Source organism: Achroia grisella, unplaced genomic scaffold (assembly GCF_030625045.1).
Source record: "Achroia grisella isolate CSIRO2021 unplaced genomic scaffold, CSIRO_AGI_Agris_v1 utg976, whole genome shotgun sequence".
NCBI classification, from domain to species: domain Eukaryota; kingdom Metazoa; phylum Arthropoda; class Insecta; order Lepidoptera; family Pyralidae; genus Achroia; species Achroia grisella.
The window spans coordinates 200,056-218,473 of NW_026713078.1; the positions used below are offsets into that span (position 1 = coordinate 200,056).

At 31.2% G+C, this 18,418-nt stretch overlaps 1 protein-coding gene across 1 annotated transcript in view; it reads right to left on the reverse strand.

Moving 5' to 3' along the window:
* LOC131854348 (uncharacterized) overlaps positions 1–12,417 on the reverse strand; it is an 82,721-nt gene extending 70,304 nt beyond the window's left edge. The window contains exon 1 of the mRNA XM_059205457.1: positions 12,268–12,417. Within this exon, the coding sequence (XP_059061440.1) occupies positions 12,268–12,417 (150 nt within the window). The remainder of the gene's footprint in view (positions 1–12,267) is intronic.
* Between the last annotated feature and the right edge of the window lie 6,001 nt (positions 12,418–18,418).

Below are 18,418 nucleotides of genomic sequence, written 5' to 3' on the forward strand. Positions count from 1 at the left end.
GAAAGTCGACTTTTCAAAACAGACGTTCAATCTTTAACACATTCCAGATTTCGTGACAATATTCCTATACATAAAACATGAAGAAAAATATTAAATATACAATTAGAGTCGCGTAACAGAATCTGTTAAATAACAGGTTTCGTGACAATGGAATTGTCGTTTTTCCTTGTGGATACATTGTTAATTAACATTAATAGTCTCCCTGGGAAATTCAATTACTCGCAGGCGTCTTCCACATTGGACATAATAGGAAACTTTATGTTTCGCAGACTATGAATATAAAACATTTCCAATAGTCAAACTGTTTTTTTTTGTAATCGAAATGGCAAATAATTTGAAGGTCCAAGAATAGTATTATATAGTACAGAATATAAATTGTTTATTCATATAAACTAAAAATTTTACTTTAACTTTTTTTAATCTCCCGCTTATTTGAAAAGCTGTCTCATCACAAGAAGAACGAGCAATATACTTGCGTGTTGCTCTTTTGAATGAAGTTTACAGTTTAAGTTGAAATTGCGGAATATAAACTATCAACTAGCACTAATCCATTAAAGTCAATATATTAAATACACAATAAGAAATATGTACATCATAACTTCTTGATATTATATATTTTTTTATATTAGACTAGACTGTTTCAACTGTAGCTTTCTTTTGTGAGCTGTGTTTTAGCATGAATGGCATGATATGTCAATGAAATTTTAGTGTATGGAAACATGATACATTAGTCATTCGGAATGGCAAATAATGATGCATGTATGATATATATAATTATTCAAGTTCAAAAATCATTTATTCATTTTCAGGACATTGTAGCCGCTTATGAACGTAAAATTTTTTATATTATAATTTTTTCCCTACCGTCCAGTTCAGTATAAAGATTCAATTGAGAAGAACTAGCAAAAAACTCAATTGAATTTCTTTTTTTTTTAAAGCCAATTTATTCACAATGTATTTACAATATTTATATAATAGCCTCTTTGCCTCATGTAGAGCGTTGGTTTTATTCTCATTTTAGTTAAACAAAAAAAAAACGTTTTAAATCTAACCGCGTCTGGCAAAATATTGAAGTATATGACCAATTCAATAAAATCAAATACGAGTTGTCATTTAAGTAGTCCTTAAATCTAAAGATGGGGGCGTGTAATTCTCCTCTTTTATCTTGTACATCCTGTTGTATTGCTGAAGAATTTATAGGAGCTCATCTCGCTTTGTTGAGAAAATCAGAAAAGCCAGAAAGGAATAATACGGTTCGTCTGCAACGCTGAACTGAAAGAACATGAATTTGAAATAGTTTATTTTCTTTCTTTCAGTTGATAAGAAGAAAATAGACAACGCGTAAATAACAATGCAAATGTTTTTCATAAGATTTTATAGTACGTTTCAACTATTTTGAATTGAGGCTACAATAAAATTAAACATGTAGTAGATATGTAGTATTTGTTTCCACAAGAAAATGTTAAAATTTTATAGTTGTATATTTTTAACAAAATATCTGTTAATTACATTCAACATTCCTATTGTAAAATTTCACATTTAAATTATTTTTATCATATATATTTAAAAAATCCTAAGAAACCTCTCTTTCATGATATCTCCGCTTCATTTACACTAGCTTCTACCTGCGACTTCGTCTGTTTTCTTATTGAGATAATCGATAATGTCCGTTCTTTTGTAATAGTTCGCACGCTTAATTGATTACGAAAATGTAGAACTGTTGTGGGTGGCAGAATAAAAAATGTCAATTCTTCTAACTCGGCCATTTTCATAAGTGATTTGTTGCTCTGTACTATAGGCTGAAACTAAGTATTTAAACAAGTAAAACATAGAGTTTCAATCGAGAAATTCTAATCTTGTACTGAAGCATGTACCTTCATGTCGAATTTCATTAGGATCCGTTCAGCGGTTTAGTCGTAAACAGATGACAAACAGACACGCTTTCATGTTTATAATATTAGTAAGCATATGTGTATGTATTCATATGGTTCTGTTTATTTGTATCCTCATGTTTGATTACTTATCAATCAAGTGGGTATCGATCTTTTGTATAGAGGATTCCGTATCATCATTACATAGTATAAAACAAAGTCGCTGTCGTTGTCTGTCCATCCCTATGTATGCCTAAATCTTTAAAACTACGCAACGGATTTTGAAGAGGTAACTTTTAATACATAGATATAGTGATTCAAGAGGAAGGTTTATATGTATAGTGCATGTACACCCGGGCGAAGTCGGGGCGAGTTTCTAGTATAGTTATATAATGACCAAATTTTGCTGTTTTCTAGATACGTAGAACAAAAATGTATAAAAATATGGTTGTCTAATATATTTTATTATAATATTATTTATTTATTAGAAAATTTGAATTTTAAGGCTTTCTCTTAGTCAACCATAGGGTAAACAGAGATTTTGTGGACAATACAAAAATGTTAAAAAAATCTAAGAACCCGATTAAATATAAATGAATATTAAACGTGTCCATAATCATATATGTTAAATAATATTTAATAAATAATTACACATTTTAATTACGGTCTACATATTTATGTATAGATTATATGTATTTATTTATTTGTAGCTGTGAATGTAGACAAGATGATTTTTTTTATGACGATATGTTGTATCGTCATAAAAAAATCATAAAAAAATTTAATTAGAAAATCGACTCTACTGTATTTTGAGATGCAGAACCCTAACAAGATGTAGAAGGGAATGAATACATTTATTATTCAGATCGAACGCTCTTCGTTGGTATTCACAGTGTATGAACGTGGCGTAAATTTCCTTTCGTGTAATTATTGTACCGTGGGTATAAACAAGGTGGTATGACATTATATCGACACTCGCACGACACGCGTGTCTATAATAATTTATCTATGGTCATATATAGAAATATTCTGAACAGTACTGTGATTGTGTGTCCACTTCATCTATACATATAAATTGGAGTGTCTGTTTGTAATATTGAAATAACCGTTTTTTACTATATGCATATGAATATAAATACGGTACATACACCAAAATATCATTTTTTACCATTTTTGTCTGTCTGTCTGTTTGTTCCGGCTAATCTCTGAAATGGCCCCACAGATTTTGACGGGACTTTTTTTGGCAGGTTGCTGATGTAATAAGAAGTAACTTAGACTACTTTTATTTAAAAAAAATAAAGTTATGTTCCACGCTGACGAAGTCGCGAGAACAGCTAGTAACATATAAGAATGCAATGCAAATATATTATATTTTGTATTATAAACCTATTGGAATAAAACAAAAAATATTTTTTTAGTGAGACTTACAATATTTAAGTGATAATTGCATTTACATAGATTAAGCCATTTCTGATATTAGAACACACAAATGCAATACAACAGCCAAAAAATTTAACAATAATTATTTATGGTCTTGTCTGGTTGATAAAGTCTCAGAATAATAGTTTTTTTTATGAATCTTATAAATATATGTGTATAATGTATATATTCCATTGATAAGCTACGGTATCTGTTTCCCAACACATGAGCCGTGTGCACGTTTGCCATTGTAGTATAAAAAAAAACAACAAACAATTACATCGTTACTACGATACGATCGATATACCATACACATGTATATGTATATATATTATGTTAGTTATGCTATACCCATATATAGATTATGTCAGCACAGCCTATATTTTTCTAAATTACGTGAATACAAATAAATATAGACAGAGAACGGCACTGAAAGGAAATAACGCCTCCTTATACCAATTCTTTGATAGAATATAATAACAGAACAAAGTTTAGGTTGTTTCAAACTTACAACTTTTATTTGTAAAACAAAGTTGTTTTGAAGGTGCTTTTGTTTGATAAGAAACTTTTATTCTAACATGTACTTCAAACTGACAATGTTCTTGTCGGAATTAATTAGAACATTTAGCGATAGATGGCGCTAAATAATTATAGAATTCGCAGTAATTATTTTATAGAATATTTATTATATACATATAGATATATAGAAGGCACTTCTATAGAATAGTTATTTGAATTTAAAAACTAGTGGTCGTTAATAAAGTTCTTACAGTAGTTTTTATTTAATTTATAATCACAACAGTAGTGAATAATAGTAATTAATTGATGAAAACTAAATGGTATTACACAAATGTGCAGTAGTCTTGCGCATAATATTTCGCGATATAGAACGCTAAATTTAGTTACACTACGCTATGCTCAGTTTGGTGTCTAATGAACTAAAGAGCGAAAGATTTGCGAATTAGTTCTTGTAGGTCGTTTTTGGAAGCTCTCCTCTGAACTAGAAAAGTTTGTTTGCGAACTACACAAGCCTAGCAAATATTTTTTGGCAGAATTAAAAATATACGACACCTAAAATAGAAATTATGAAATGTAATTTCTCAATTTACCTTATTATATGTTTTGTCTTTTTCTTTCAATTTTTAAAACGGCCTGGAAGAATACGATCCAATAGTTAAAACTGGATTATTAGACGTTTGACATTTTTATAAACAAGATGGTGAATATTAGTCTTACTGGAATGAGAATTGTTAGCAACAAAGTTACGTAATCCTGCTGCAGGCAACATATTCGGATCATGTTGCCAATGAACATGGCAAACAGATGGGACTTTTTGCCCAAACGTAATGGGCTTAGAGGGTAAATCTTTGATCCGGGGAATTGTGACATTTAATTATGTTGCTCACATTTATTGCCTACCAGGGGATTTTTTAACATGACTTATGTTATTTAACCCTGCATTTACAAGAGGGGAAGGAGATTAGTATGTTTTTTATGAACAAGAAATGGTACCTAACAGTATGTATTGGTGGTACCACCAAATTTTATTTTTATTTTTTAAGGGAACGATAATGGAATGGTGTACCCGTTGCGCTAACGGTTTACTCTGGCGAGGCACCAGTAGGATGAACTTGAAGTTAGATCAGTTAGCGCAACGTAACAAATTCACCAAGAATTTATCACGTTGGTTTCCGGAACTGCGTGGAGGTCAACCTGACATGGTACATTGCTAGCAAAGGGATCATTAGTCCACATTACTAACAATCCCCTTACCCCCTGGTACCACAATATTAGGATGAGCATAAAGTCGCACACAGTAGAAGGAAAGAGGGGAGGGGAAGACCAAGTCTCAGCTATATCAAGTAGATTAAGGAAAAAGTTGGAGTAGCGTTGTATCAACAACTAAATAGATTGATGGACGCTCGTGGAAAATGGCAAGTGCTCCACCGACACGAGCGTGACTTTTAAATTATGAATGAATGAATAAATTCACACAGTAGTATTTACGATAGTCTTCAAGGGGCTCACTTGAATGTCGACCAGATATAATACTTAGCTAATAATGGGACTAGTAGTCGCATTACCAATAATCCCCCTTTTTTATAGTGTGGAAAAATCTTCAAAATACCATCGTCCCGAGAGTTGTGGCTGTGTGTGGGATGGAACTCTTACCCAGTACAAAACACGTTGTACGGTCGCGAGGTCGCGTCAGTGTTATACCGCGGCTCCGGCCGAATAATCCTTCCACCCTGTCGCAACTGCTGGTTGTAACACAAACTATTCGTCCTATTCTGTATTGTTAAGTCTACTTTTATAATTATATATAATTTAATAATATCGTAGTAAATTACAAGTGAATATACGATACGCTAAGTGTATTTTAATGAACTTACTATAATGTGTGTAGAACAAACAGAATGTTTATCCTCCTTTTTACTGACTGAACTGCTAAATGGATCTTAATGAAAGACATGAAGACATGTATCATGAGGGTGTATCTTTTAAGTCAAAGATTATTCTTTCTGAAAGGAGATGGAAAAGGCATACAATTTAGAGGGTACCAAACAGTATAAAATAAAATTAAGCTTAATTTAAACTAAGCCTAATTAAAATTAAGCTTAATTTAAACTAAGCCTAATTAATATTGAGCTAAATATAAACTATAATTGTTTACAAATTTTCATAATTTTTAAAACACGTTAGACTGGAATTTGTGCCTAATAAATGAATTGCTCTCCAGCGAGTCAAACAGAGCGACATGCACATAAAAGGGCAGGGGTGGGGTTTTCCTTTATATTCCCGTGACGAGGAAGGGTTGGGTTTATTTAATAGTCGATTTATGGAGACACTTAGCGACAACATCCGTCAAAATGTACTCATTTTATTTCATAGTATAAAACAAAGTCACCGCAGCTGTCTGTTCCCTTAATAATTGTTTTGTAAATACATTTAATATATATACAGTTACAGTTAATATATATATATAATACAAGCAATTATACTTATTAATAAAAATTCTGGTACCGAACTATTTCTAGTACAGTACAAGCATTTTTATATATACATATAAATAGAATTGGAGTGTATAGAATATAAATACGGTACATACACCGAAATAACATTTTTTACCATTTTTGTCTGTCTGTCCGTTTGTTCCGGCTCATCTCTGAAAAGGCTGAGCCGATTTTGATGGGACTTTTATTGGCAGGTTGCTGATGTAATAAGGAGTAACTTAAGCTACTTTTATTTAAGAAAAATAAAGTTAAATTCCACGCAGACGAAGTCGCGAGTACAGCTAGTTAATAATAAAACCGCAACCATCGGAAATAAAGCGGTGTGTCAAACCGCTGCATCGATGTCCTCATATATAATGCTTAGGTTATGATTTATCTAGATAACAATGTGTTCATAAATTTTATATTTTCCATTATATAAGATTATATATTAACTAATTTTATAGAATAGGTCACAGAAAAACCGACTTTATTCAGATTATTAAGGTCAACTCTAGACCAGATATTTAAAAATATAATTTAGATCTTTAACTTTATATGGGACAATGAAAAAATCAGTAGCTATCAAATCATAAAAAAAACTCAAAATCAATTAAAATGAATACACATATAATTAAAGTCAAATGATATTACAGGTTAAGTGTTATGATATCTTAGTGCTCTGGAATGGGCGGCATTACAGGTTTCAGATGTCATTAAAGTCATGTTTGTAGTACTCTTCATGTATATAACAGACAGTTACCATCAGGCAGGCCGTCTGTATTTTTGACATTCCAATTTCATAAATCACCCACCATTTTTTAAAGTCGGTTAATTTTTTTAATTTTGTGAGCGTATTTCGCCATAGCAATGACTAGCTGGATCTCCTAGAGTACTGGGGTCGTAACGGCGGAGTAATCCCTAGTACTCTCTCTCTCACTCTCCCATTCGGGGCGACTTAAAATAATTCGCGGCCAGTTCGCTAAGTAATGAAACCGAACAATATTAAAGGTTTAAATGATTTTGAGTTTGGAAACTCGAAAAAAGTGCTACGTCACACGACATTAGTGAAGCAATATCGTCTACAGAAATCGTTTCCAGCTCAAATTTGTTTCTGGCAATTTATTTTTCTATTTCTACCCTGTCGTCGCATTAAAAACGGATTTTATAAACAAAATGAACTGGAATCAAAGTCGTTTGAAACACGACGTTCGTTTATTTACGTTTGCTTGATTCGCGTTTTATTTTTTTTCGCTGCGCGATCCCCTCAAATCGTAATTTTATTTTTCAATTACGCAAAACGCCTATAAAAGCAGACGACATCGTAATCCGCTGTTTCCATTTCAAAACCAATGTTTCCTGAAATGTTTTCATTGTGCTATTGTTTTTGGCGACACAATAAATTTGGTGACATTCATTTGGCGTTTAATTATAATATTCCAAGTTATTATATACGAAAATAAAACATATAATATAACACAACAGACCGATTTTCTATATAATCTGGATATTTTACCTGTTCTAACTGAAAAATCTAAAACTAACATCATTCTAACCTAAAACTTTACATTCTATATACATTTAGTGTTTACTATATCTAAGCTTTATTCTTACACTGTATTAAGTGTTACAACAGGACAAGCATACAAAAGGTTTTCGATTAAAAAATGAATCATAAAAAATAATAATAGACAGAAAAAAAAATTGAGAACCAACGGAGTAGCAAAATTTTTAGGCCGGTTAAAAAATAAAATTGATTTTCATTAAAATTACAGACATTCACTTCTATGTAAATTTCGTAATTTTGTAAACCTGTAATTATTATATTTTGCAACTAAATGCATTGCTTTGCTTTGATAATAAGAGAACTGGTTTTTCTCTGCCTACAATATGAGAGATTTGACTTACAAGACAGATATAATAAACAAGTAGAATCCCATTTGATGGACTACAGCATCCCACATAATAATTTCAAGAAAGAGCAAATTGAAATAATAATTGCCTTCGTCGAAATATTTTTATACGAAAACATCACATTTCATCATATCATTCCTTACATCCGCCATTTCGGAAAGCAAGGGAAAATAATTACATTCGCTTGGGAAAATATTAGGTGGTGGATGGTCATTTATCAAGCGACGTCGTGACGTCACTCCACGTCGGCCGGCGGGCTGCGATGCGATCCACTAATTTGATAGTATCGTAACACTTGTAAGATAATTTGAAAGAAATAAAAACATGGTCGGTGGTCTAGCAGGTTTGGAATTTACTACGATGGTAGCAGGTTATATATATATCCAGCAATTCGTATACATGAGTACGATTGGTTGTATTGGTTTGGTTGTTGCTATGTATGCATTTCTGTTAAAGTTAATATTAGGTGATCATTGTTTGTGGTCGGCGCAGTATGTCATCCTCTTCCACTGATCCCTATCAGATATGACATCTGAACATACTCTCCTTTTATTCATATCATCTTATTTTTTAATTAATATTAGGTATATAAAGTAAATAGTTTATTTATTTATTAGTAATAGACAAAGTATCGTGTCTTAATTTAAAAACCAACATTACTTTGTTGGTACTAGAATCGGTTCCCACAAAGTAGAAATATTATACATGAGTGTGATTGCTTGGGTTTGGTTATTGTTATGTATGTCTATTTAAACCATACTATATATGTATGTATGTACATATATATATATAATAAGTATCTTATGTATTTATTAGTGATAGATAAAAAATCGTGATAGATACTACTATCTCAATCTTATCCTATTTCAACCACCAAGTAACTTCTTCAGTAAGTGTATTACAGTTGAATAGAGAAATAATGCAGTAGAACTAAAGAGTAAGTATGTCATTTTAGTTCTCCGGAGTGGCAACACAGAACTCTTACATTTCAAAAAGCAAAATGGACAGACGTCCTTAAAGATTTTATACAGTCACCCTCGAAGAACTTGGTAGATAAGTTTTTTTTAATAGAATATTCGAATGTATAAATCAAATAAAATCAATATATCTTTATTTGTAGGTCTATTACAGATTCCTATGATATGTCAAATCTACTGCCAATGAAAATCTGAATATATTCTTTTTTTAAAGCCAAAATGTTGAGAAAACTCTTTTGATATTAATATATTTAAAGGTTTTTCTTTTTATTATTCTATTTATTATTCTATAATCAAAAATATAAAACAAAAATTATATCATGTCACCTTCTCTGTCTACCATACCATTAAAATAAATTTTGCAGTCATAAATAGTTTTAGTACATATTTATACAACATTCGTTATCAGCACGGAGAATAAATCAATTTAAAAGACGATTTAGCTCATTTATAATGGCTGGAAATAATTTTAATGGAATTAAAATATTGATGAGTCGTGAAGATTATACAGCATGGAAACCACCATCGAACTAAGGTATATGCCCACTGACTTGTTACCAGCTGATGTTTTGACAAAACCTTTAGGGAGCGTTAAACATCTAAGATGTATCTCAAATATGGGTATAGGATAACCTTGCTGATTTGTAATTTTGATACTGTTACTTTTGTTACGTTGTATTTTGTTATATATATATATATGTTTTGATTACGGGAGGATATGTTGAGAAAACTCTTTTGATATTAATATATTTAAAGGTTTTTCTTTCTATTATTCTATAATCAAAAATATAAAACAAAAATTATAACACAGCTATCTACCATTATTCTTTCCATAAATAGTTTTATTACATATTTATACAACACAAAAACGGTACCAGATGGAGGCAAATTGCGAGGCCTCTATCGCCAAGGAGAACAACGACGAGATATCATTATAAAAGCCACAACCACTCTGTCAAGAGTGAATGACTGAAGAAGAATAAGAATGTTTACAAAAATTCCTATTCATTTATAAATTCAAATTATTAGAAAGCTTTACAAAACAGTATTTCATAACTTGGATATGGGCATGATAATCCAATAAATTAGTCAAAGAAGAATGTTTACAAAAATTCATATTCATTTTTAAATTCAAATTGTTCTTATTTCATTTATTATAAAGCTGTTCGAAAATAGTCTTTCATAACTTGGATATTGAAATTCAATAATTTAGTGTTACAAAAAATTATATTATATTTAAATTCAAATTGTTCTTACATTTATTATAAAGCTGTTCGAAAACAGTCTTTCATAACTTGGATATAGGCATGATAATTCAATAATTTAGTCAAAGAAGAAGGTTTACAAAAAATTATATTCATATTTAAATTCAAATTGTTCTTATTAATTTTTAGTCAAAGAAGATATAAGTATGATAATTCAATAATTTAGTCAAAGAAGAAGGTTTACAAAAAAATATATTCATATTTAAATTCAAATTGTTCTTATTACATTTATTATAAAGCTGTTCGAAAACAGTCTTTCATAACTTGGATATAGGTATGATAATTCAATAATTTAGTCAAAGAAGAAGGTTTACAAAAAATTATATTCATAATTAAATTCAAATTGTTCTCATTACATCTATTATAAAGCTGTTCGAAAACAGTCTTTCATAACTTGGATATAGGCTTGATAATCCAACAATTTACTTGGACAACGATTTAATTAGAAATTTGACATTAATTATCGTATCAGGCATGTTAATCGTGGAGTTTATACTGAGATTAATACGTTACTACTGCATTGTGCAGTGACGAGGTGACGTCATCAATCAATGACCTCTTTGTCATATCTAATGATGTCATTTCTTTTATGTATCTGAGATGAATAAATACCTAATATTGCGAACTCGGTGGTCTATTGGTTTATCACACCGTCTTTATTCTAATGGTCACGGGTTAGATTCCTCGCACGGTACAAACATTTTGTATTCACAAGTATGATGATTTTATTGGTCTGGGTGTTTTCTATGTATACTATGCATGTATTTATAAAAAATGTTTCTATGTATTTATATCAGTTATCTAGTATCAATAATAGAAGCTCTGTTTAGCTTGGGACTAGATGGCACTATTTCAATTGTCTTGAGCTGTCACTAATAATAATTATTTATCATAACTTATTCTGAATGGGATAGTCAAAAGAATTATCAACTGTGAAATAAGAAAAAGAATGTAGCAATTATGGTAAAAGTATAATGCTGGACATCTGGAATATTGTTGGTAATTTTTTTTAAATATATGACATTATATTTTTGTTCGCACCACTGTGTTTATAAGTTCTTAAAAGGCAAACTACTACGATACCACTAATCGTCTATTTACAGGATCACCAACACATAACGTATTCATGTAACTCTGGTAATACCACTACCACACATTGTCCATAACCACACAACGCATGATCACGCTACCATGCTTTAATTTCACTGCCTTATCTTATCTTATCTTATCTTATTTACAAAGCAAGCTATTATCAGATGAAATAGGTGAGACAGAGGTACCCACTAAGGGCATTTAGTACAGTCTATTTCAGTTTTATGATACCGAGTATTCGTCTATTAAAAGGTTTGCCTGCACTTTTTATAGTATAGGGCGTAAACGAGCTTATGGCTGACCTGATGGTAAGTGATTACCGCCACCCATGAGCATCCGCAACACTAGAGGAATTGCAAGAGCGTTGCCGGCCTTTTAAGAACGAATAGGCTCTTTTCTTGGTTTTCTTCATTTGGTACTATTAGATATGTTACTAGGGGGTGTATTTATATTCAGGTTTGTTGTGTATAAAGATATTTTATTACAATAAAACTAAATTGCAGACATATAAAGTTATGTACCACTACTGTTCTAAATAAAATTAAGAGTTAGGAGCACAATAATTAATCTGTATGTTTGCAGAAGAAGCCATTTTGTAGTTTTCTAGTTTTCCCGCGCAAACGTAATGCCCCACAGATGCACAATACTGCACTGATGACGAGCGCGTCATAGCTGTATGCGCGATGTTAATACTACTATGAATATAAATAGGTACAATTAAACAGTAGGTACTTACATCTCGTCCGTTGAGCAACCATGTGAGGTTTGCAGGCGGATCCGCAGGCGGTGATGTGCACATAGCTCTGAGGGAATCACCTGATGCATACCATCCCTTCTCAGCTTTTATCGTAGGCTTCTCTGGTGGTAATTCTGTGGACAATGACATTTATCCATATTAGTTTATGTTTAAATATTTGAATAGCTTGATGTGTTTGGATTTGGTTTTGTCAATTCCTCGGACAGAATTAATGTATAACATCACAATGGTAGTTTTTATAAGAGTCAGGTAGTACCCGTTTGTTTTGCCTCTGAGGCAAACGGGTCGCCATGATTGATTTCCGTCTTGTAAAAAAACAAGGTCTAGCAAAACACAAAGCTGCTGCATAACAACACTTGATATAGTTATACTGTATATATATATTATATTATAGCAATGTAATTCTAATTACCTAGTCATAAAAATTATGATATTGAAATTTTATTCACTAACAACTTACTTAACTAAAAACCATGCATGGCAATAGGCGATTACGCACGTGATTTTCACTAGACATCTATATAGGTATATAATGTTAAGAATATACTTTTAAAAAAAGATTTATTTTATATTCTTAATAGTTAGATAGTTTGTTTTACTTCTCAATTGAATGTGAGACTGAAGGCTCATTGAAATACACTTATTTCGTAGAGAAAAAATATTAATTCAAAAGCATAAATAAATGATTTTTTAATTTGAATTTGAAGTAGCTGAGCCCGAACAAAAACCATAGATACTAATGGTATTTTGTGATGTTTACAAAAGATACCTACACGAATTTATTCCAAGCGAATAAATGCTTTCGACGTTCACACTTGACCTAATCAAGATCATTACGTACGTACTCAAAATAATAATACGAAACAAAGGAAATCAATAATATTTCCGGGCGTCCCACTCTATGGTAGATAGCAATAAAAACAAATGTACCGTCAGTATTCTGTTATTTCCCTTCATGGCACAGTTGTGTAAACCTCGAGCACGTTTTGGGAATACTAATCTTGGATCTAAGGTGAGTGGAAGGGAAGCTTTGGAAGGTGATAATGGCGGAGTAGGTACAGTGGAATTGTAGACCGTGAAGCGGAAAGAAATACCATTGATTGCGACGATCCCGGTGGTGTGTTTATTGGGAGAATTTACTATTACGTGTTTCCGATTTTAGAAATTTAAATTCAGGGGCACAAGTTAAAAAATATATACATGCCGTATTACTACGGCATGTATATATTTTTTAACTTGTACCGTAATTAAGTCAACACTATATGATAGTAAATGTGTGTTGGTAATTTGAAATTAACAGCATATTCATGTATATAACGCATTAAGTCAACACTATATAATAGTAAATAGTTAATTAAATATTTTGTTAATTAAATATTTTGTCTATCTGTTTGTTCTCGCTAATCTATGAAACGGCTCCGATTTTGACGAGACTTTCACTGACAGTTATTTTAGAAAACTTTTTCTAATAAAAGTTAAATCCCACGCGGGTAATACAAAATGCGAAAACAGTAAATTACAATAATCAACTTTGAATTAAATACCTAAACTCATGGCCAGTACAAAGTATTCGCAAATGTTATCATTATTTCATAACTACAACGACAATAAAACAAGTAAATAGATGAATTAATTTACTTGATATTACAATTTGACAACGTATATATAACCCTTTTTAGAGACAAATTTTGTCGAAATTTTTTAATTTTTACCCGCAAAATCTGAGGAAAAATGCCAAAGTGTTCATTCTTAATATTAGGGTTGTTAAAATGCAGATTACGTTTAATGCTTCTGAAGAAGTCATTGCACAAAGTTCTTACCCAAATACTCCTAAGTGAACTCTTTGTAGTCATTTCGCCAAATAAACCGGCCGGGCCCCTGGGAAGGTCCGATAATGACCTTGACCTACGATTAGGATAGCCAAAGTTCCCAATGTAATCAGGAAGTCCCGATTGTAGACTTCTGTCTCACGTGACGAACCAAATCGTCTCGAAATCCATCATTTCGATTGTCAACATTACATACGACGTTCATAATTACGTTATCGTCATATTTATTGCTAACTATGATCATATTTTAATGCATGTTACATAAGCCGAAATGAGCAAAATAAAATTTGTCCTATAAATCCCGAAAAATTCATAATCATAGTTGGTCACCCTACCTTGACCTTTGATATTAAATTTGCAAAGTCTATGACCCTGTTAATTAAATCAAAACATATATCTACATATCTCTCAACGCGTGTTAAATAAACGGTCGAAATGAACAGGACCAAATTTATACTTCAAATCCTGAAAAATTCATAATCAGAGTTGGTCATCCTACCTTGACCTTTGATATTAAATTTGCAAAGTCTATGACCTTCTTATTTAATTAGAAATATGTATCTATCTATGTATTAATATTCACGCTAGATCTCTTAAAAGATAGGCAATGTGAACCATTGTCTTCTGGGTTAAGGGGATTTTGAGCAGAGATTTTTTTTAATAGACGAATATGCACACATAGCGAAGGTTATCACTTACCATCAGGTGAGCTTATTCCTTTGCCATTTAGGTAACAACACCGCATATTTAATATTATCTGTACTAATATTATAAACGCCAATGTAACTCTGTCTGTCTCACTGTCTGTCACACTTTCACGCCAAAACTACTATATCGATTTAAATCAAATTTATTACACAAATAGTATAAATTCCCGGAAAGAACATACACTACATTTTACTACGAATAAAGGGTTGTAAGGGGTTGAAAGGGGAGAGGAAAGATTATATGGAAGACTCGTTATTTTTCCAGCTAGAAGCTTGAAACTTATTTTCTAGACTGTTGATTAAATATAAATAAATATGACATTCAAAGTAAGTACAAATTTTACCCTTAGGGTGTAAAATAAAATTTGAGGATAAAAGTTTGTATGGAAAGTCGTCACACGTCGTCTATCGATGTAGACAAAATCACGGGCAAAGGTAATATTAAATAATGCATCTATTTCCATTATATTTATACTATGATGTATATAACTATATTTTGCACTGACGCTGACAGGTTTTGTTTCTTGCGTGTGAGTTTTCCTATTAGTTACCAACCGACTTCAAAAAGCGATGTGTTAAATTATGCTGAAATATTTTTTTATAAATGATGCTACTTACACTCATAATATAGAGTATTTATTTATTTGAGCGACCAACAAGATATACACTATGAGGTTACAATTATTATCACTTGCAAAAAGTTCAGGTATATAGTGTTAACTTAATTACTGGTTGCCACGGCATGCGTAAATGTTTACAGAAGTTTATATATGTATACATATTTATCTTTTTATTTTATTTTACTTTATATATGTTTATATTTTTTTATTAATATATTTCTTTTATTATTTATATGTCTATATGTTATCTGTCTGTGTTAATGAAACAGGTTTGACTTTTGTTTCAATATGGGTTCTTGAATGGTTGACTTGAATTTGGAGAAACTAGAAAAAGTATTATATGATAAAGGATATGTGATAATTGTTCGTTGTTTTATTTACATAATTTCGATATTTCAATTACATAAATCCTTTAGAAAGCAAATAATATAGGCTCTAATATATCCACCCAGATAACGTAACGCTACACAGTTTTAATATTGAACAAGATTTTTAAAAATATAATTACTTCACTGTTACTTGAAATGTTTCATTCGTTTATTTTATTACGAATTTAAACAAAATACAGTTCACTCTTTTGAATTTGTTTAATTAAATAAATAAACAATACTTAGAATATGATACATAATAATATTAATTCATTAGATATTAAAATTTCAAATGTTGCCTAAATTATCAGTATACATCATAACTCTGTGTATAATTAGACTGCGGTTCAAATTCCAAGGTAAAGCTGATATACATAATATAGTATTTTATTCAGTAATAATCAGTGATCGGAGTAGGTAGAGCTATATGTACTTGCCATATGATAGAATTATGTGGATATTCCCCAAAATCCGGGATTTATTTTTTACGTATAAAAGTTGTTTTTTGAAGTTGTTTTTTTTTTTAATAATATAAAGCTTTTTATAATTTTTTCAGAGAGTGAAAACACTTGAAACAATATACTTGTGACAAGATTGAGACAATTGAATTGCAGTGCTGCAGAAAGCGACAAAAACATGTGCGTCACTCTAGTAACACCCGTCACACTACCTGCATGTGTGAGCAAGAGGGTATTATGCAGTGATATCACAACGAGTGTCAACAACGTCGCCATCTCGCCAACGACCTCGGTGGTCTAGCGGTCTAGCGCACCGCTTTATGACCGATGGTCGCGGGTTCGATTCCTTGCACGGCACAAACGTTTGTATTCATGAGTATGATTGTTTGTATTGGTCTGGGTATTTTCTATGTGTAATATGTATGTATTTACAAAAAAAATATCTATGTATATGTATCAGTTATGTATCCATAACACAAGCTTTAACTAGCTTAACTTGGTTCTAAATGGCACTGTGCGAATTGTCCTGAGATTATTATATTATTATTATTTAGCAAAAACTTTGGCAATGTTGTTGATATAAAATATACAACGTCTCTCGTACGCTACAGTTCCATATTTATACTTATTGATAAAAATAATTATAATAATCAAATCCCGGAGTATTAGTTGGAAAATCCATATTAACATCAATGTTTCAGGTCAATGATCCTAAATAGCTCTACCTCCTCCGATCGATGGCAATTGTTAATAATTATATTTAGCCTAGATTAGAGTATTTGTTGATTAATGTAACAACTATGAAGGCATTATTCAGTGGCGTTAGCTACAATTCTAATGCTCTCCACATTTGTGTCCACCTCTTTAAAGCCAGGTATAGAGATTATAATATCTACAATAAGCAGAATGTAACGTCTTAAAACCATAAATGGTTGTTGAAATTCAGCAGCTCTACCAAAACGTGTCCGTCATCAAACTTTTGCTCAATCATCTCACTAACACATGCTTCACTTAAAGGTATAATAGTTTATATGTTTAACAATAATCCCTTGCTTACTAAGCGTTTCAGTTGTTAATTTTACTGTAACTTTACCTTTATTGGGGTAAGCAAGAATACTGAGTTAGTTCCTCGATTTAATGTTTTGTGCTGAAAATTTGTATTAAATTCATGTTATTGTATCGACGAATAATTTCTTTTAAATTATTGTTTAATTCTATATTAATACTACTGTGATGTATATGTAATTAAACTTACTAGTATTTTGGATTAAAAATAAATGAAGCAAAAGCAAGAATATATTTGATGAAAATACATAAAATCATTATTTTGAATAACTAACCTGAAAATCGGTAGTTTGTTAATAAAATTAACTAGATTGTTTTGCCTTTCTCCGTAACTACGATGCACCCTATGTATGAATCCATTGGATAATAAAAATATAATATAAAGATATGTCTATATAAACTATTAAGGGAAGTAGAAAAAGTTATCACACTATCATTGGAAATGAATTCGAATGAACTCGATTCCAACTGATTTTCACGTATTTGTAGTTAAATATTATGGTTTACTAGGAGTGAATATCTTGAAAAGGTGCAAAATAAAACCTCATACTGGAGTCACGTCCCCTCCGTGTGTGATTGCTTATGGCACATAACGAGGCAATCCAGCGCCTCGGGAGGGCGCTACGAGAAAAAAATATCGTATGATGTTTATGAAAAACAAAGGTAAGTAAAATGACGTACCTAACCGTATTTGAACATAGGTACAGGGTACCGATGAATTGTTGAGGAAAACGTGAAGGTATGTAGGAAAGAAGATTTTACCTTTGATGTCACCGAAGCGAATTAAAATTCGATTTCTTTCGCCTGCGGCAACTGCTTTGTTTTCCGCAAACCGAATCCTAAAACCAATTCTAATGTTTTAATTTTCCAATCAAAGTTCAGATTTGTTTTTCTGTATTACGAACTTGAATTGAAATTTAAAAAGGAAGGACGTATAATTAATTACAAATCGATAATCATTCAGAGACTAATACTCTGCTCCTTTGATGATATATCATCATTATTATTTTAACTTATTATTTATTTGTTAGAATAATTGAACAACCACTTCCAAATATACTCATTTCTTCCTACCGTGATATT